Raw genomic sequence first — 21008 nt, 5'->3', positions numbered from 1 at the left:
CTCCATCTTTGCCATTGCAGTACTCACAAGCGATGATGTTGCCATAGCGGTTCTTGTTGCGGTTCTCATCCTTCTTGGCCGTTTCCCAGGGTGCCGTCTGTCCCTCCGCCAGAGCCTGAACACATGTAAACACAACAATAGTTTTATATTGAGGTGCACATATGGCCTGATGACCAGAACTAGTACACAGACACATGGGAAGTTAAACCGGTACATAAATATGAATTATGATTATTATGAGCCAGCTGGGACAGTGAGTTGCTGCTGAAACAGAAGACGGCAGAGCTTACAGGCAGATGTGATTCACCTTAAGAAGGTAAAAGGAAGGCCTTACTGAATGTCCATCATGTTACACCTTCCAGCATGTGAACACTGAAGTTATGGCAACAAATACTGAGATGGCAGAAATCCCAGATTCATCAATGCCAATCAGGTGAGATCTATCCTTTGGCCAGGTAACTCTGGGACACTCCGACAGGCTGGGAGGGAAACAGAACCATCCAACTTTGTTGGCAGAGGTGAAGCGCTTGAGCTCCGACTCTGAAATAAAAAGCAGCCAGCAGCGAGAGCAACAGTGGAATTCAACGTGTTCCTGGATGTCTGAAGAGATGCAGGTACGTTTGGATGAGTTGGTTTGGTCTGAAAGAGAATGTTGTTGAAGGAGAGAAGACAGATTGTCCTCTCTCTCCTGCTGTGATGACAGGAACAGAAAGGACGAATTGTTCATGTGTGTATGTTCATACTTCACTCTTTCATCTATAAAGTAGGTAGTTGTGAGTGTGTGACAATGAACTGAAATAATATACTATATGTGTACATAATAACAATATATGTGTCTGTGTGTGTGTGTGTGTGTGTTAGGGCAACAAACCAACTCTCAAAGGTCGCCGGACATTTCAAACCATCACACTGGAGGAGGTCACACACGCACACGCACATACACACACACACACACACACACACACACACACACACACACACACACACTATACTATACAAATGCACTGTGACAAACAAACACCTAAACGTATCGCTCCATCAAGCAGAAAATGGATTCCTTTTAAGTGGCATATGGGCTTGTGTGTGTGTGAGTGTGTGAGAGTGTGTGTGTGTGTGTGTTCATATACTGTATGTTTATACTTTCTGTTGCTTACATTCATTTCTGAAAAATAGGCAGAAAATTGTTTTTAGCCATTTTAGGTCGGAGGTTTCTGTACGTGTAATGGTGTGTGTGTGTGTGTGTGTGTGTGTGTGTGTTCAGTTGCATAATGTGTGTGTTGGCTGAACCTAAAAGAAAAGAAAATGAAGACAGTGCTAATAAAAGTCCTGGTCTGTCCTCTCTGTGGTGTTTTTGGGATTATCGAGGGTCTAAATAAAACTATAAAACACAGACGAAGAGAAACACACCGAGTGGGTTAAAGTTACTCAAATAAATCAATTTAAAAGCTCTCAACCAGATTGAAACGTGGAGGAATTACAGCAAGTTTGTTTGACACAAGAAATGTGTTTAAAAAGTTTCACAGAATGTTATCTGAAGTAACTGTTATATTCATTTCAATGTACTGACGGTGAAACAACAGCTGAGTTGTTTCTTCAACCCTTTCTAAATGTTAAAGGAGTGTGATGTTCTTAAAGTGCAAACTAAAGTAAAGTATGGACGACTGTGGACTCCTAAATGTTGGACATCTGAATCTGATATTTGTGTCCAGCAGGAGACATCTTAACGTTGGTGTCCATTAAGTATAAAGGCCATTATACTCTAACTCAAGTGAGTTTAACTACAACAAAGAGCTCTTATGGCCTAAACTCAAAAAAGCTTGAATGAGAATGAGTCTAAAAATGTCTGTTAATGATAAACTGTGCTCTAAACAAACAGACCTAGCAGAGATGGAAAGACAGAAGAGAGAGCAGCGGGGTGAAGGCTGAAGAAGACAGACACATGGGATTAAGGGTTAAGAAACAGGAGGAAAGGGAGAGAGAGAGAATTAAAGTTGGAGTGAAACAAAGATTGGAGCAAAGAGAGCAGTGATAGTTGATGAACACTGACAGAGACAACTCAATAAATCTGGTGATGTTATGAACCAAGAAAGACAGAAAGTAAGAGGAGGAACAGAACGTTTGTTTTACTGCTCATGAATATTGATGTGGTAAAGAGTTAATAATTGATTTATGAAACCAAATCCAATCCTACAATCTCTCTCATTCACACGAATACTGCACAACTGGAGAGAGACAACAGGGAAATACAGATGCAGCATTCACAGAATAAGGGAAATAATCTCCAAGCCGGAGACGATACCGTCATTTATTGGTCTTATTTTCAAATGATGTATTGGATTGTAACCTAAAAATCGATCATCTGTGGATCTGGAAACACTCAAATATTCCTCTACAGGAACAATGTCAATCCTCACTCTTTAGTATTTGACTGACTTGTGACACGCCGGCTTAAAACAAAAGAGCATCTCATCTCTCAGCAGAAGCACCTCGTTTACGCCAATGATCACTTTAAAAAAGGTCACTGCAATAAAAGACCTTTTTAACCGGCCTTCAGACCTTTAGCTGCTGTGTGTTCAGGGTGATGGATGCAGTGAACACACAATGATGAACCACAGACATCTTTGGGCTGTGTGACACACATATCCATCATAAAAGAAAGTCCTTCTCTCTCTGACGCACTGTTTTACAGCCGTGACTTTGAAACATTCAGGGGCCACTCACACATGTCATTCTATTTATTCTCTGGAGCTTTGGCTGAACTAACAGCTGCTGTGATGTCTTCCTATTGTTGCCCTCTTTGTTTGTTTGTTTGTCTAACGTTAATCACCTCGTACTCCTCCTTGAAGCCATAGCCCTGGCCACATTTCATCTGGGTGATGTGTTGGAGGAGGTCTGCCACTCGAATCGCTGGCTGGAACTGACCTGCAGGAACACAAACATTTTACAGAGAAAGAGACAAAAGGAGGTGAATATATTAAAGCAGAGACAGTATGTGGGAGGGAGAGATGGAATAAAAGGATCTTAAAATGATTTCTAATCAGTCTGAAATAACCAACTTATGCTCTATGATTGAACTAGATAACATAGCAAAGTGAATGTTAATAAGCCCATCATTTATTACCTTTCACTTTAATGACCAAATGGCTATCATTATAGCTACGTGTCTAATGGTAACTGTCACATTACGTACTAAAGTAGCTAAAGGTGTGTGCTAACTAACCAACCCAACCACCAGCCTGTGCTGTGAGATCAATGAACTGCTTCAAACTGTGAATGATCACTTTTCTATTAGAAAACAGGTTCAGTTGCATGATGAGAGATCTTCAGCAGACGGTGATATTAGCTCCAACTAACAGATTCATGGAAAACACTTGACTTGCAACTTCCTGCATGGCTGACTATCTAAATGCCTAGTTAGCTTACTGGCTCACTGACTCACTGGCTCACTGGCTCACTGGCTCACTCACTACAGCGAGCTGGTTGGTGCACATACCACTCTGGTAGGAGAGCTCCACAGACTCACAGCCTCCATAGGGGAAGCTCTGCAGGGTGAGAGAGGGCTGGGCGAGAGACGGCTGGCTGCTGTCTGTTGATAGAGAGAGAGAGAGATGGTGTTACCATGACAACAGACCTCCGGTCTATGACAACCCCCACACACACATTCAGTATGTGGACTGCACACACACACACACTGTGGACTGTACGGACACACCGGTGAGAGAAGATGGGACGCCGAGTTAAATGGTCACTTAACTCCCTAAACTGTGATTGGTGGGCCTGACGTTGAACAGGATGAATGTAAGTGTGGACAGAAGAAGGAATGATGAAGGAAGACAATAATACAACCCAAGATGGAAGGAGGAAGAAGAGGAAGAAGAAGAAGAAGAAGAAGAAGAAGAAGAAGAAGAAGGTTTATTTGTTTCCATCACTTATCGTCTCTTTAGGTCACTTGTTGTTTCTCAGCCACTGAAAATGTCTGTAGAGCCAAATCCAAAACACTCTGATTCCATGTGGACAGAAACACTGTGACCACCAGAGGGAGGACACAATAAGACAAAGTAAAGGACAAATAGACACGTTCACTTTAGAAAAATATTTCATGAAATAATCGGATAAGCGGATTCCGTCCCGGCCGTGGAACAGTGGACCAGCTCTTTACCCTCGCAAGACTACTGGAGGGGTTCTGGGAGTTTTCCCAACCAGTCTACTTGTGCTTTGTGGACTTGGAGAAGGCTTTCGACCGGGTCCCTCGGGGGTTCTTGTGGGGGGTGCTGCGGGAGTATGGGTGCCGGACCCATTACAACGGGCGATCCGGTCTCTGTACGACTGCAGTAGGAGCTGTGTCCGCATTCTCGGCAATAAGTCAGACATGTTCCCGGTGGGTTTTGGCCTCCGCCAGGGCTGCCCTTTGTCTCCGGTCCTGTTCGTGACTTTCATGGACAGGATATCTAGGCGCAGCCTGGGGGCGGAGAACATCAGGTTCGGGGGTCTCGGGATCGCCTCTCTGCTGTTTGCAGATGATGTGGTCCTGTTAGCCTCCTCGGATCGTGACCTCCAGCATTCACTGGCGCGGTTTGCAGCCGAGTGTGAAGCGGCGGGGATGAGAGTTAGCACCTCCAAATCTGAGGCCATGGTTCTCTGCCGGAAACCGGTGGATTGCTCCCTCCAGGTGGGGACGGAGTGCCTACCTCAAGCGAAGGAGTTTAAGTATCTCGGGGTCTTGTTCACGAGTGAGGGTAAGATCGAACGGGAGATCGACAGGCGGATCGGTGCGGCTGCAGCAGTAAAGCAGGCGCTGCACCGGGCCGTCTTGGTGAAGAGGGAGCTGAGCCGGAAGGCAAAGCTCTCAATTTACCACTCGGTCTACGTTCCTACCCTCACCTATGGTCACGAACTCTGGGTCGTGATCGAAAGGACAAGGTCGCGGCTACAAGCGGCCGAAATGAGTTTCCTCCGTAGGGTGGCCGGGCTCAGCCTTAGAGATAGGGTAAGGAGCTCGGTCATCAGGAGGGAGCTTGGAGTCGAGCCGCTACTCCTTCGCGTCGAAAGGAGTCAGCTGAGGTGGTTCGGGCATCTAATTAGGATGCCTCCTGGACGCCTCCCACTGGAGGTTTTCCAGGCACGTCCAACTGGGAAGAGACCCCGGGGGAGTCCCAGAACACGCTGGAGAGATTACATCTCCCAGCTGGCCTGGGGACGCCTCGGGATCCCCCAGAATGAGCTGGAACATGTTGCCGGTGAGAGGGAAGTCTGGGTCAGCCTGCTTGGCCTGCTGCCACCGCGACCCGACCCCGGATAAGCGGAGGAAAATGGATGGATGGATGGATGGATGGATCACATGAGTACCAAATATTTTATATTATTCATAGACAATATTTTATTGTCTATGAAATAATTCGATTTGTACCAAATATTTAAGAAATATTTAGTTACCTCATGTTTTTCACCATGAGGAGGGGGGGGGGGGGGGGGGGGGGGGGGTGTTGGTAGAGACATTGATGTTGTGAGATTTGGGTAAAGACATATTATGGTTTTGGTAAATATCAGGTTACATGTCTGATGTCTGTCCTGTGTTTAAAGTCAATGCTACCTGCTTCAATACACAATCTCTCTCTAAGCTCAACCAACAGTTATGGAAACATAACCAAGAAAATATGAATGCTTTCCCTGATGTGAATATTGTAGGAAAACAAAAAGAAATGTTGATGATGGACGTTTTCATTTTCAAAATGTGGATGGAATGATGTGCCTCTCTGCATGTGGGTTTTGTGTATAGATGTGAGTGTGTGTGTGTGCGTGAGATATAAAGACATAGAGAGAGCACTGCATATGTGTGTTTGAGAGATGCATTGATAGAGAGAGTGTGTGTGTGTGTTGGTATGTTAATGCTTGTCACTGTGCTGTATATAAAGATAATATATATAAAGTTCCCTCCTCCCACCAGGTGACTATATTACGACTCAGTAATAGATTACTTGGACTGAGAGTATCACTCCTGTCTACATGTGTTTCTACATGATCGACCTGTTAGAGTTCAAATGTTCTCATGAAGGAGCCTGTATTATGTATTTTGCTGTGTAAGCAATAGTACAGGAGACAATGTGAAAAATAACTGCTGACAAGCTATGTTGAAAACTGATTCATGATTTAAAGAGACCAGCCAACTAGAAGTGAGTAGCCATAATTCAATAAAGTGGACCATCATCCTTGATATCCCCAATTATTGTAAAACCCAATCATACTACATAAATTACTTAATTACCGTAGCAGCTACATGTCTGTCCTAACATCATGTCCTAACATAATGTCCTAACATATTGTTCTAACATCATGTCCTAACATCATGTCCTAACATAATGTCCTAACATATTGTTCTAACATCATGTCCTAACATCATGTCTTAACATCTGTCCTGTCCTAACATCATGTCTTAACATCTGTCCTGTCCTAACATGTCCTAACATCATGTCTTAACATCTGTCCTGTCCTAACATCATGTCCTAACATCATGTCTTAACATCTGCCCTGTCCTAACATCATGTCCTAACATCATGTCTTAACATCTGTCCTGTCCTAACATCATGTCCTAACATAATGTCCTAACATATTGTTCTAACATCATGTCCTAACATCATGTCCTAACATAATGTCCTAACATATTGTTCTAACATCATGTCCTAACATCATGTCTTAACATCTGTCCTGTCCTAACATCATGTCTTAACATCTGTCCTGTCCTAACATGTCCTAACATCATGTCTTAACATCTGTCCTGTCCTAACATCATGTCCTAACATCATGTCTTAACATCTGCCCTGTCCTAACATCATGTCTTAACATCTGTCCTGTCCTAACATCATGTCCTAACATCATGTCCTAACATCTGTCCTGTCCTAACATCATGTCTTAATATCTGTCCAGTCCTAACATCATGTCCTAACATCTGTCCTGTCCTAACATCATGTCCTAACATCATGTCCTAACATCATCTCCTAACATCATGTCCTAACATCTGTCCTGTCCTAACATCATGTCCTAACATCTGATCTGTCCTAACATCATGTCCTAACATAATGTCCTAACATCATGTCCTAACATCTGATCTGTCCTAACATCATGTCCTAACATCATGTCCTAACATCTGATCTGTCCTAACATCATGTCCTAACATCATGTTAAGAGCTAGAGTGAGAGCATAACTGTCAGAGTGGAGCAGAGCATGAAAATCTTCTGTGATTTTTCCAAACAAATTGCTCCAGCTCCCACAATTTTTACTCTTGAAACACCATTTTGGCCCAAAAGTTTGGAAATGTTGTGCTGGTCGCAGTAAAGTGTCTGTGGAATCCAACAGACTTACACATTTGGCTCAAAGAGCCGCAGAGCGACATGAACTCCAACCAACTGCTCCATTAGACTCCATGTTAAATCTCACCACTCATTTCTCAAAGAAAGCAGACGGTACCAGTTTTGTCTATTGCTCTAGAGCTCACATTATTAACACCACAAACATAAAAAAACACATCAACGCGTTCGGCAGAGTCTTATCTTTCTCTCGGTATTCATATGTTGGCACTCAGACTCCTGCTAATTTGTTAAAAGGAGGTTTTGTTCAAAATCACTGATTACTGCAACGTTTCTTAATCAGTCTGCCTCTAACACCAGGTGCGTGGCTCACCATGGCAACCAGTTACACACACACACACACACACACACACACACACACACACACACACACACACACACACACACACACACACACACGACTTCGAGATATTCAGTCAAAGGCATTGTTAGACCTCCTGTCTGTCTGTCTCTCACTCATCACTCTCTCTCTCTCTTTCTGTCTGCCTCTCTCTCTCTCTATCATACAGTCATTCAGGTCTTAGATATTTTTAGAGGACCCCCCCCCCCCTCCCATTTCAAAATAAAAGCCCCAGAGAGTGAATTCTAACTGGAATGCTTATGATGAAGTCTACTTCAGGAAGGTTGAAATATTATTTCTGAGGTGGTGATGAATCGTGAACCTTTTATCTTGTTTATCGGCTCTATAACTAAACAAAACAACAACAACATAGATCTTGAATCGACTATTGGAAGCTGTATCGGTGGAAAAAACGTGATTTGTTTTCTAACTAAATTTTGAAATGATTATTATATTATATGATATATTTTAATTACTAGCATTGAGTTGGAATGAAGTCGGTTCATTGTAAAAGATACATTGTTTGAGGTAGTTCATTAGTCGGCTGCGGGACTATTATCTCGTTAACTACTTTAGCCATGTTACTGTAGCTTAGCTTGCTACATGTAGATCTATTCTGTTCATCACTCCATCACATGTCCTTTAAAATCAGCCAGTCAGCTTCTCTGGTGTCTGAAACAGATCACAGGCTGCAGTGAACAGTGAGCTACTAACATTCAAGGTGTGGAGCTGAACTGTTGTGTTCTGAGCAAGAGAGAAACAAGAGAATGAAGGAAATTTAGATGAAAACAGTGGAAGATGAAAAGGCATGAAGGTGAAAGAGATATTTACGGCGTAATGGAAGGCCTCCATTCACAACGTCAAGGGCTCTAGAGGAGCCCATGCTTCTCCAAAGCAATCTTCATTCTTTCACTTTGCGTAAATGGAGCTTGTACTAAATTAAGAAGCACTTCAGGGTTTTCAAAAGAAATAACTGACGCTGAACTGTTAACAAAAGTCTTTTCTTGAGCTCCATTAAAAGGCAATAGAGTCGTGTAGCATACTGAAGGACAAGACAACATTCCTTTCACTTGATTTTTAACTCAATGTTTCCATTTTATTTCTACTTTATGCAACTACAACAGGTTTAAATATGAATTACTGTTTCATGCAACTCAAGTGCATCTTTCCTATGTGTGTATGGAAGGGTTATGTGGTTTTATTTGCAGGATTTAACGCCTTTATATGGAGTTTGTTTGATTGTTTTCTCCTTACAAGAAGCTTTTTTCCTGACAGAGATACGAATAAGAAAAGGAATGGAACCAATATCAAGAGCAGAAAGGGAGGATGAAGCTTAAAGTGAGGGAAGAGGACAGAAAGAGGAAGGAACAAAGATGAACATGAACATCTTTTACTTTATTACTTAGCAGTGAGCTGCATTTGTTTACTGATTCAGCTCACTTCTTTTGAACAATGAATTTAATTAAATGGAGATATCTGAAAGAGAGGACAGATGGAATGAAACCAAGACACAAAACATCGAAAGAAAAAAAGGCAAAAGCAGGAAAGAGAGCAGCAGAAGAAAGGAGCGATAAATAGAGGAGAGTCAGTGGGATTCATATCTGACTGCAGGTCACAGGGATCAACTGGTCTAGACAGTCTCCATCCGTTTACCTCATTCCTCCTGCTTCTGACAAAGTACAGCCTACAGTGCGTGTGTGCGTGTGTGTGTGTGTGTGTGTGCAGGGCTGTGTGCGTACACGTCTTATGGTAAAAAGTGTGTGTACGTCTGAACAAAGCTGCTTCTTTTGAACTTACAGGTTCCAGAGTCGAACAAAGATACTCAATTATGTTTACGTGTTGAGAAGTGACAGAGATGTGAGGGTAATATGTAATATGAAATAGTCAGCGCTGTGAGGGTGAATGGCCAAATAAAGCACCAAAGTGATTCTTGAGTCCCTTTGTTTTTATATTTGCACTTCTAAGCAGCTGGTGTTCCAGTATTAAAGCATTAAGGACTTTGTTGGGGAGTTCTTCCTGTTCCCATGTGAGCATCCTGCAGAGGATGTCCTATGTGGACAGATTGTAAATCCTTCTGAGGAGAATCTATCATTTTGGGGCTGCACAAAATATATTGAATTGAATTGAAAATTGAATTGAGTAAATGGAGAATGCTGTAATGAAGGTGTTTTACATTCAGAGGCTGTGTTTCCCAAATCACAATAATGAATTGTCGCTCGCAGTTGTGGATGTTGGAACAGCATCCCTGAGAGGATTTCATTAAGAGGGAGTTCTTATATCTTTATTTTATTTCATAAAGTCAGTGTGATACCGATCTGATGCAGAATCACATATCAAATTAGTGCATCCCTAATTTTAATATCTTCCCAAAGAGGAAATTAAAATGTAAATTAACATTTATCATTATTGTATTTTTATTTTTTATCATTCGTTTGGACTAATTGAACATGCTTTACATACATATGGTGAAAGAGGGCGGGACAGACAGATAGAAAAAGACTTGTCAAAGGACTTGTGACTGAGAGACAACACATGAGAATATAAGCTGTGTAAGCAGGAAGTCCACATGTGGCTGAAAAGAGCACAAAGGCTTCTAAAGGTTGACGTTACTATCACTCAACCTGCTCTCTACTTCAATTACTCAGCACCGCCACTTTATGGCCAAACAAAATGACTACCATTAACCATAATCACCGTACATACAGCCTGATAACGTGCTGAAGTAGTCGGGGGAATATAATTGCCTTTCAGTAATGCTGTGGAAAATCTACTTCTAAAACTAACAGGGCTATGGACAGAAATGATGAGCTCTCTACACCGGAGGCTCTCTGGAGCATCTCCCATTTCCACTGTGCAGCAGTTTCAAGTCCTTCTTAAAAATATCCAGCAAAGACACACTGAAAAAAATAAATGTCACATCACTGAGGTCTGATGGCAGGTATCTTATTTCAGTAACATATTCATTTTATTATATTATGTATTGCTGATGGCCTGCTGAATCTCTTTTCACTTATCTTTCTGACAACTCTAAGAGTTAGGGCTGGCTCAGGTTTATAGTTAGGGCTGGTTCAGGTTTATAATTAGGACTGGCTCAGGTTTATAATTAGGACTGGCTCAGGTTTATAATTAGGACTGGCTCAGGTTTATAATTAGGACTGGCTCAGGTTTATAATTAGGACTGGCTCAGGTTTATGATTAGGACTGGCTCAGGTTTATAGTTAGGGCTGGTTCAGGTTTATAGTTAGGGCTGGTTCAGGTTTATAGTTAGGGCTGGTTCAGGTTTATAGTTAGGGCTGGTTCAGGTTTATAATTAGGACTGGCTCAGGTTTATAATTAGGACTGGCTCAGGTTTATAATTAGGACTGGCTCAGGTTTATAGTTAGGGCTGGTTCAGGTTTATAGTTAGGGCTGGTTCAGGTTTATAATTAGGACTGGCTCAGGTTTATAGTTAGGACTGGCTCAGGTTTATAGTTAGGGCTGGTTCAGGTTTATAGTTAGGGCTGGTTCAGGTTTATAGTTAGGGCTGGTTCAGGTTTATAATTAGGACTGGCTCAGGTTTATAGTTAGGACTGGCTCAGGTTTATAATTAGGACTGGCTCAGGTTTATAATTAGGACTGGCTCAGGTTTATAATTAGGACTGGCTCAGGTTTATAGTTAGGGCTGGTTCAGGTTTATAGTTAGGGCTGGTTCAGGTTTATAGTTAGGACTGGCTCGGGTTTATAGTTAGGGCTGGTTCAGGTTTATAGTTAGGGCTGGTTCAGGTTTATAGTTAGGACTGGCTCAGGTTTATAATTAGGACTGGCTCAGGTTTATAATTAGGACTGGCTCAGGTATATAATTAGGACTGGCTCAGGTTTATAGTTAGGGCTGGTTCGGGTTTATAGTTAGGACTGGCTCGGGTTTATAGTTAGGGCTGGTTCAGGTTTATAGTTAGGGCTGGTTCAGGTTTATAGTTAGGACTGGCTCAGGTTTATAGTTAGGGCTGGTTCAGGTTTATAGTTAGTGCTGGCTCAGGTTTATAGTAAGGGCTGGTTCAGGTTTATAGTTAGGGCTGGTTCAGGTTTATAGTTAGGACTGGCTCAGGTTTATAGTTAGGACTGGCTCAGGTTTATAGTTAGGACTGGCTCAGATTTATAGTTAGGGCTGGCTCAGGTTTATAGTTAGGGCTGGTTCAGGTTTATAGTTCGGGCTGCTTCAGGTTTATAGTTAGGACTGGCTCAGGTTTATAGTTAGGGCTGGCTCAGGTTTATAGTTAGGGCTGGTTCAGGTTGATAGTTAGGGCTGGTTCAGGTTTATAGTTAGGACTGGCTCGGGTTTATAGTTAGGACTGGCTCGGGTTTATAGTTAGGGCTGGTTCAGGTTTATAGTTAGGGCTGGTTCAGGTTTATAGTTAGGGCTGGCTCAGGTTTATAGTTAGGGCTGGTTCAGGTTTATAATTAGGACTGGCTCAGGTTTATAGTTAGGCCTGGCTCAGGTTTATAATTAGGACTGGCTCAGGTTTATAATTAGGACTGGCTCAGGTTTATAATTAGGACTGGCTCAGGTTTATAGTTAGGGCTGGTTCAGGTTTATAGTTAGGGCTGGTTCAGGTTTATAGTTAGGGCTGGTTCAGGTTTATAGTTAGGGCTGGTTCAGGTTTATAATTAGGACTGGCTCAGGTTTATAGTTAGGACTGGCTCAGGTTTATAATTAGGACTGGCTCAGGTTTATAATTAGGACTGGCTCAGGTTTATAATTAGGACTGGCTCAGGTTTATAGTTAGGGCTGGTTCGGGTTTATAGTTAGGACTGGCTCGGGTTTATAGTTAGGGCTGGTTCAGGTTTATAGTTCGGGCTGCTTCAGGTTTATAGTTAGGACTGGCTCAGGTTTATAGTTAGGGCTGGCTCAGGTTTATAGTTAGGGCTGGTTCAGGTTGATAGTTAGGGCTGGTTCAGGTTTATAGTTAGGACTGGCTCGGGTTTATAGTTAGGACTGGCTCGGGTTTATAGTTAGGGCTGGTTCAGGTTTATAGTTAGGGCTGGTTCAGGTTTATAGTTAGGGCTGGCTCAGGTTTATAGTTAGGGCTGGTTCAGGTTTATAATTAGGACTGGCTCAGGTTTATAGTTAGGCCTGGCTCAGGTTTATAATTAGGACTGGCTCAGGTTTATAATTAGGACTGGCTCAGGTTTATAATTAGGACTGGCTCAGGTTTATAGTTAGGGCTGGTTCAGGTTTATAGTTAGGGCTGGTTCAGGTTTATAGTTAGGGCTGGTTCAGGTTTATAGTTAGGGCTGGTTCAGGTTTATAGTTAGGACTGGCTCAGGTTTATAGTTAGGGCTGGTTCAGGTTTATAGTTAGGGCTGGCTCAGGTTTATAGTAAGGGCTGGTTCAGGTTTATAGTTAGGGCTGGTTCAGGTTTATAGTTAGGGCTGGCTCAGGTTTATAGTTAGGGCTGGTTCAGGTTTATAGTTAGGGCTGGTTCAGGTTTATAGTTAGGACTGGCTCAGGTTTATAGTTAGGACTGGCTCAGGTTTATAGTTAGGACTGGCTCAGGTTTATAGTTAGGGCTGGCTCAGGTTTATAGTTAGGGCTGGTTCAGGTTTATAGTTAGGGCTGGTTCAGGTTTATAGTTAGGGCTGGCTCAGGTTTATAGTTAGGGCTGGTTCAGGTTTATAGTTAGGGCTGGCTCAGGTTTATAGTTAGGGCTGGCTCAGGTTTATAGTTAGGACTGGCTCAGGTTTATAGTTAGGACTAGCTATATCCTGATGGAATGTTGTTTGTAAACCATCGAGTAAAGTCTAGACCTGCTCCTTATGAAAAATGTATTGAAATAACTTCTGTTATAATTTGACCTTAAAAAAAATTCCAAATATGCCTGAAAATAAATTTTGTTCTAATCTGAACAAAGAAGGCAAACAAAAGGTGATTGTTTGCGTTCGCTCTCAATATTTTATGTCACAGCAAATGAATGTACATTTTTAAATGATAACCTCTCTATACAGATAGTTGAAGCATTGATTGTCATTGATTGTCTTTTTTAATAAATTCATGCAATTAGCTTCATCGGGGAGGTGATGTTTGTATGTAGCTATTTGCCCTCATCGAACACAGGGACGTTTTTAAACTTTACCTGTTTTAAGACGTGGAACCTACCTCTAAATGTGTGTGTGTGTGTGTGTGTGTGTGAGAGAGAGAGCGAGTGAGTGTTTTTACATAATAACCACAGAAAGCTCCGGATTCATGTCTATGCTAACAGAAATGACGGCTCACCTTGGCGTGTTGTGTAACCTTTTAACATATGTCAACGTCTGGAAAATAGATTTTTAGAGGTGTTTGCACATGAAATGCACAGTGCTGCGGTGGCTTTCCACTGATCCAGTAGATTTACGTTGCATCAATGTTAACACTGTGCTGGGTGTGTGTGTGTGTGTGTGTGTGTGTGTGTGTGTGTGTGTGTGTGTGTGGAGGCAATTGTATATTTGTAGCTTCCTGATGTGTCCTCGTCTCTTCATGCATACCTTTGTTTACTTGAGTGTGTTAATGTTGGCTTCTTTATAGGTGCTCATATATTGAAGATTTTGCGAGAGAGAGTGTGTGTATGTGTGCATGAAATATCATTTCCATAGCAGAGAAAACACCTGAGCTCAGGAGAAGCTTTACAGCCGGTTAAAAGGAAAATATGCACACACACTCAGAGAAAGATAAAGCTCCTCTGCATTGCATGCTGGATTTACCCGAGCTCCTTCTCCCGGTCTCTGATCCCTCAATCTGTTCGTCTGCGTCACTGCCGTCTTAATAACTTTCTTCTCTTTCCTCAAGCTATTACAGTAAGAATCCATCCTCACTGGCACAATTATCCATTTTCAAAAGCCTGAGAGCTATTGGAACGTTTCGAAGTGGTGCATTGTTACTTTGGAAATGAAATGTTTCTTATTTATTAAACGATGTAACAGAGGCCGCCTCAGATAAGATGAACATAATGGACTCAATGGAAGTCAACGTGTTAAAGGGACCATGTGTACGAACTAATAAAGCTTTTGAAAATCATGAACAAACATATCTATAATCAGATGATGTTGTGTGACTGAAAATAATTAATTGACTTAAAGCAGAACAATGAAAGAAATGTTCTCACATTCAACAGAGAGTGTTATTGAAAGGAGCAATACTAAAGTAAGAATCTCTCATTCACTTCCATCTTCCGCTCCTCATTTCATATTTAATAAGTGTGTTTGGTCGGTGCTCTAAGTACACCCTCTGGTGTCATACAAATACGTATATATATATATATATATACATATACATATACATACATATACGTATATATATATATATGAGGAGAGGAGAGGAAGAAGAATGGAGGAGGATGGATGAGAGGAGGTGATACTATCACATGACACACAAACACTCTGTAAAGGAGACAAGTTTCACTCACTTTAACTTCTGTGTGTGTGTGTGTGTGTGTGTGTGTGTGTGTGTACATTGTAAATGCCAGAATATGTGTGAAACTGCTCTTGTTTCTCATGCACACACACACGAGCAGGAACACACTGAAATCCACAAACAGGAAACAGCTGTGTTACATTACAGTCATTTAGCAGAAGCTTTTATCCAAAGAGATACAGTCAGATTCTATCACATTCACACACCGTAGGCTCAGCTACGGGAGACATTCTGGGGTTAAGTGTGTCGCTCAAGGACACATCGACATGAGACTAGCGGAGCCGGGGGCGGGGATCGAACCGCCGATCCTCTGAATGAAGGTCACAGTTATGTTTATTATGTTTTGTTACATAAAGATATGAATGAAGTGTTGTGACTCACCGATGGAGGTTGTGGCTGGAACCGGCTCTTTAGAGACTGAACATATGATGGACAGCAGTCAGAAGCAGTGATGACTCACATGTTCAAACATCTTCATTTCACTAAAGTCATAAGCTCTCTCTATGAACAATATATTCTCACAGATCTTACACCTGATAAACTGAGGAACCATCGTAGTGTGAGTACTGGTACACGGAGCAGTACTGTGATGATACTAGTAGTAGTAGTAGTATACGAGTAGTATCATGTGATCGACCTAAAAGGGCAAAAATAGTTTCTCACTTTCTTCACTGTCATTTAAAGGAAAAGTGTGTGTGTGTGTGTGTTTGTGTGTGTGTGTGTGTGTGTGTGTGTGTCTGTGTGTGTCTGTGTGTGTGTGTGTGTGTCTGTGTGTGTGTCTGTGTGTGTGTGTGTGTGTCTGTGTGTGTGTGTGTCTGTGTGTGTCTGTGTGTGTCTGTGTCTGTGTGTGTGTGTGTGTGTGTGTGTGTGTCTGTGTGTGTCTGTGTGTGTCTGTGTCTGTGTGTGTGTGTGTGTGTGTGTGTGTGTCTGTGTACCTGAGTAGTAGGAATTCAGCAGGGATTTGCTCTGCAGTGTCTTGCTTCCTTGCACAGAGAAGGAGCAAGGAGAGGGAGCAGCTGGGGAGGAGAGGAGAAAAGGAGGTGAGTAAGAGGACAAAACCAAGAAGACGAAGGGGAGAGGATGTAAAATAGGAGGAAGCAGGAGGTGGGGAAGAGAGAGAGTAGATAGGAGGAAGGAGATGAGATGAGGACAAGAACAAGAAGGAGACGGTAAAGGTGAAAAACAAGAGAACAAAAAAACATTGAATCATCACACAATAAACAATAAAAAGATAAACAAAGACGGATCAATCGTCCTTATTGGTCAAGAACAATCCAATAACACTAATGGAACCACCAATGTTCACATATTGAGTTAAAGTGTTTCCGTCTCAATGAGCAGCACTCAAATATGACGTTCATCAATACATACGACTGTATGAACGGACTGAACCCGATCAGAGACGATGTCACTTTAAACTCAATCATCTCTCCATAAAGCTTCCAACAATAACAACATAATCAATAACAGCAGGTTTTATTCATCCCGTCATTTTGAAGCAGATAGAAATGTTTCATGTCAGAGAACAACACAAACAACTAGAATGTTTCCATCCTGATTATTCACGTCTGTGCTTCATCGTGTTCAGACCATGGAAAGCATTGATCGTCTGTTCATTGGGTTGGAGAGTGAACTCGTTCAGTGGAGTCAATAAATAACTTTGTTGAAATCAGAAATAAGTTTTCTTTCAGTGGGATGAAGATTAGAGTTTCATGTTTATCTTCTCTGCTCTGATTGGTTCAGAGGGTTTAAATGAACTAGAGGGAGCTTTCCTACAGAAGACACAGAGCTCATCCTCAGCTCGACATCAGACGTCTTCAAAAGAACTCATGATCATTTACTGAGAATCATCATTATCAGAATCAGAACCAGAACTTATTAAATAGCAAATCATTTATTCGTCCGTCTGTTTGTCCTTTATTCTCTGGTACAAATGTCAGATTTACCCTCAGAGGAAAACATGAGTTTAATCTACTCCTCTCTCTTTCTTCCTCCTCTCCTTTCCTTCACTTTCCTCTCCTCCCCTCCTCCCCCCTCTCTAAACCTTTAGGTGTCCTCCTGAGAGACTAAGTCCTCCTGGTCTCATGCGGATCCTCCCTGAATACTAATGTTCCTGCAGAAGGAGCTCATCTTTAAAACAGAAAAGTGCTTTGACAGCAAAGTGAGAAGAAACCTGACGACAGAGAAGCAATAACACAAAAAGGTTATTCGGCCTGTGAGGGTCCGTCTGTCACATATTACTGAGTCCTTCCTGTGTCAGCGATTCTTCTGTCTCATTAGGACTGAGCCTGGATCAGTCTGTGTGTGTGTGTGTGTTAGTCTGTGTGTGTGTGAGTGTGTGAGAGGGTGTGTGTGTTAGTCTGTGTGTGTGTGTGTGTGTGTGAGAGGGTGTGTGTGTTAGTCTGTGTGTGTGTGTGAGTGTGTGAGAGGGTGTGTTTGTTAGTCTGTGTGTGTGTGAAAGAGCATGTTTGACATGTGGAATATGGAACACATGGATGTGTCTGCATGTGAAGCAGCACAGAGCAGAAGAAGTTGAGGGAGCAGCACAGAGTAAGAGGAGAGCAGTGGAGCAGCTCCTCACACTGCTGATAGAGGTGAAGGAGGAACATATGCAGAGTTACTGAACAGAACATCTGCTGTGAGAACAGACAAGTCTGACAGAAGGATTAATGGCGCTGACATATTGCATCTTTGTATTTTCTAGTAGAGACGAAGACAAAAGGAGTCCAGCTCTACAACCCTGAGCCACGTTCTACCTGGTTCCATATTTAGAGACGTGGACCTTGTGTGAACATTGGAGGACTTACTGAATCCGTTGAGGTCCTGGTTGGAGGTGGAGAACGGGTCATCTTTGTGCAGCGTGCTGACTTTAGTTGTGCTCTTATCAGCCGTGGTGACCGGACCCATCTCCCTGTGCTGAGTGGAGCTGCTGGCCGTCTCCTTCTGCTTCTTCGCCAACTTCCTGTAGTGATACGAACACACATGTTGAGACACCGATGGGAACACACACACACACACACACACACACACACACACACACACACACACACACACACACACACACACACACACACACGTATATTCACACATGCAGCACTAACAATCACACATATACAAACACACATGATGTCAGAGGAGGCTTTTTAAACATGCATTAACTCAGAAAACACAAAATGAGGATGAACGTTGTGTGTTATGCATCTTCGTATCCAAAATCTTCAAAAGCATTCTGGTGTTTAATGACTTTATATATCAAAGCTGTGAACTGATGCTGGATTGTAACTGTTGGACACTGATGGCTGATTGCAGTTATTGAGGATTTGTTGTTCTTGTTCTTGTATTTCTGTGCTGGTTCTTCTGGAGTTACTGAAGGTGAGCTGGTTCTGTTACCTTGGAGATCCACAACCACTGAATATCCATCCACTGTATTCATGAAGAGGTTTTAACTGTATGAAGACAACTTCTACAGCTTTCCTAAACTGACCCAAATGTTATACTTTTGTACAGGTGCTACACATGCTTGTACACTGAGGCTGTTTGGGTTGATAACATTATGAAGGTACCTGAGCTACCATGAACAGGCCCTGGATCTGTTGCTCCAACAGAGAAGTGCTGCAGAGCAGAGACAAGCTGCTGCAGATGTGAACACATGTGCAAGTTCCACACAAGTAACGTCTCCTACCACGGCTATAATAAGCAATGTATTATGTAATGTTTTGTGTTCTAAGTGGTAAATGTTGAATTAATATTGATAATTATGATTTCTTATGATATAGCAGTGAGGACAGCATTTAATGGTTGCAATGATTAAATATGGTTATATTATAAATTCCAACCGTTCCAGAATGTTCATGACATTTTCAAATTCTATAAAATATATTTAAGTCATTATGACTTTTATGTTTTTATATCTTGTGTAAAACAGGACATAATGTGTAGTAGTTAAATACTCTCCCTGCTCTCTGAAACATGTATTAAGGATTAATCATACATTTATTAAGAGACATTCTAAACAGATCTGTAGACACTTACTACCCGACACACTGTGAAGGCGTTACATATGAACAGCATGTAAGGGCTAAGCTATGTGATGTGAGCATTTATATTTGTGTACCAGCCAGACATCTGGTTGTATTTATCCATACTTCAGACTGTAGATCCTTGTGTGGTGATCTATGATGTTATTCACAGAGTTCATTGTAGAGATTAGAACTTCTCACTTCAAGGCTTCACTCATGTGCTTTCGTCTCCTTTCAGCCAGCATCACACTTTATTCACTCTTTAGAAGTGAGAAGCAACAAACACTCCATGAGTGAGCCTCCTGCACACCCTGAGCTCACAGACACACTCACTAATATGTTTATCAGGACGCAGCATCTTACAATTCATCTGCAGTTGAGTCATAGAAAATGAAAAAAAACATCTCACACTTATTTTTCAAAAGTCAAAAGAAAAACCTCCAGAATCCACCAACACATTCTTCAACTCGCTTTAAGTGTCTGACATGCAGTCACGGATGCTCCATGGGCTGTGTGTGTGTGTGTGTGCGTGGACACGTGTGTGTGTGTGTGTGCAATGTCTATGTGTGTACTTGTTTCTGTGAGCAAACACTTGATCTCCTTGAAGGCTGGAAGAACTGCGTGTGCTGGACGTGCAGTGTTCTCTGTGTGTGTGTGTGTGTGTGCGTGCGTGTGGGTGGACACGTGTGTGTCAGTGCACACTGAGTGGGAGTGTTTCTCAGTCACCTATCACGAAGCTTCCACATGTCTCTGAGAAACGTCTGCGTGCTGCAGTCCATCACAAAGACTCATCATGAATATGAGTTTCTGTGAGAGCATTAATCGTGTCTCATCTACGCTCATCAACTACTTCAGGGTTGCGTCACTACAGGACCACTGAGAGGAGGAAGGACATGAAGACGTTACACAACATGTCCTTGAGTAATGTCTAGTAATTGATATCAATCACTGATGAATGTTTAAGTTTCTGCTTCCATGAATTCTCTGAGAAAGTTCTCTCGTGTACTTTACAACTTTAAACGACTTTCCGCTCTACACTTTAAAAACCATAAAGACGCTCATGTTTAATGACACACCAGCTGAGCTTCAGTTTGTGTTCTACGACATGAAAAGAGACCCAATCGTGACATCAGAATCATCCAACATGAACACACTTCTTATGCACACACATCTTTGCATTCATACACAGTAGTGTGTGTGTGTGTGTGTGTGTACCATTCAGCCCTCTACGGGTCAGAAAGCAATAAGCGAGAGGTCAGATGTGGAGGCAACATCTCTTTTCATCCCTATCGTCAGTCTACTGGCTCACAGAATAGTGGCAGTAGTGTGTGTGTGTGTGTGTGTGTGTGTGTGTGTGTGACAGAGCGATATGCAGAGATATGAAATTAAAGCAGCATTGTTGTGCACTGTGTGTGTGTGTGTGAGAGAGAGTTTGTGATGATGAGCTGTACTTGTCCTTGAGTACTTTTACAAGAGACAGAGAAATAGAAAAGAGCTCATGGAGCCGAAGAGAGAAACAAATGAAACCTCCATCAGGTGCTCCGCTTCAGAGCGTCGCAGGACAAATTAAATGAGGACAACAGGAAGGAGTGAGGCTGGAGGAGACAGAGACGAAAGAAGTTTCTCTCATATTCATTTCATCCATCAGCCCCTGATTCAACCTCCTCCTCCTCCTCCTCACCTATTTACTGGTGAAGGCTCCAAACCTCCTCTGTGATTGGAGCACAGAGTGGCCTTTTCCTGGCTATCTGACGGCAGGAGGACAGAAAGTGGGCAGGAGGCGAGGGGGAGGAGGAGGAGGGAGAGGTGAACAAAGAAAGGAAAAGCAAATGGAAAAGATGAAGAGCTGGAGAGAGAATAAGAA

General features: G+C 42.3%; 1 protein-coding gene across 1 annotated transcript in view; it reads right to left on the bottom strand.

The window, feature by feature from the left end:
* ptprt (protein tyrosine phosphatase receptor type T) overlaps positions 1-21008 on the bottom strand; it is a 321896-nt gene that overhangs the window by 47225 nt on the left and 253663 nt on the right. The window contains exons 19-24 of the mRNA XM_076082072.1: positions 17933-18087; positions 16061-16141; positions 15507-15542; positions 3488-3586; positions 2828-2931; positions 28-115 (exon numbers count right to left, since the gene is read on the bottom strand). Of these exons, the coding sequence (XP_075938187.1) occupies positions 28-115; positions 2828-2931; positions 3488-3586; positions 15507-15542; positions 16061-16141; positions 17933-18087 (563 nt within the window). The remainder of the gene's footprint in view (positions 1-27; positions 116-2827; positions 2932-3487; positions 3587-15506; positions 15543-16060; positions 16142-17932; positions 18088-21008) is intronic.

The sequence above is a fragment of the Anarhichas minor genome, unplaced genomic scaffold, assembly GCF_050575085.1.
Source record: "Anarhichas minor isolate MPS153535 unplaced genomic scaffold, ASM5057508v1 ptg000089l, whole genome shotgun sequence".
Classification (NCBI taxonomy): domain Eukaryota; kingdom Metazoa; phylum Chordata; class Actinopteri; order Perciformes; family Anarhichadidae; genus Anarhichas; species Anarhichas minor.
This window is presented reverse-complemented; position numbering and strand designations above follow the sequence as displayed.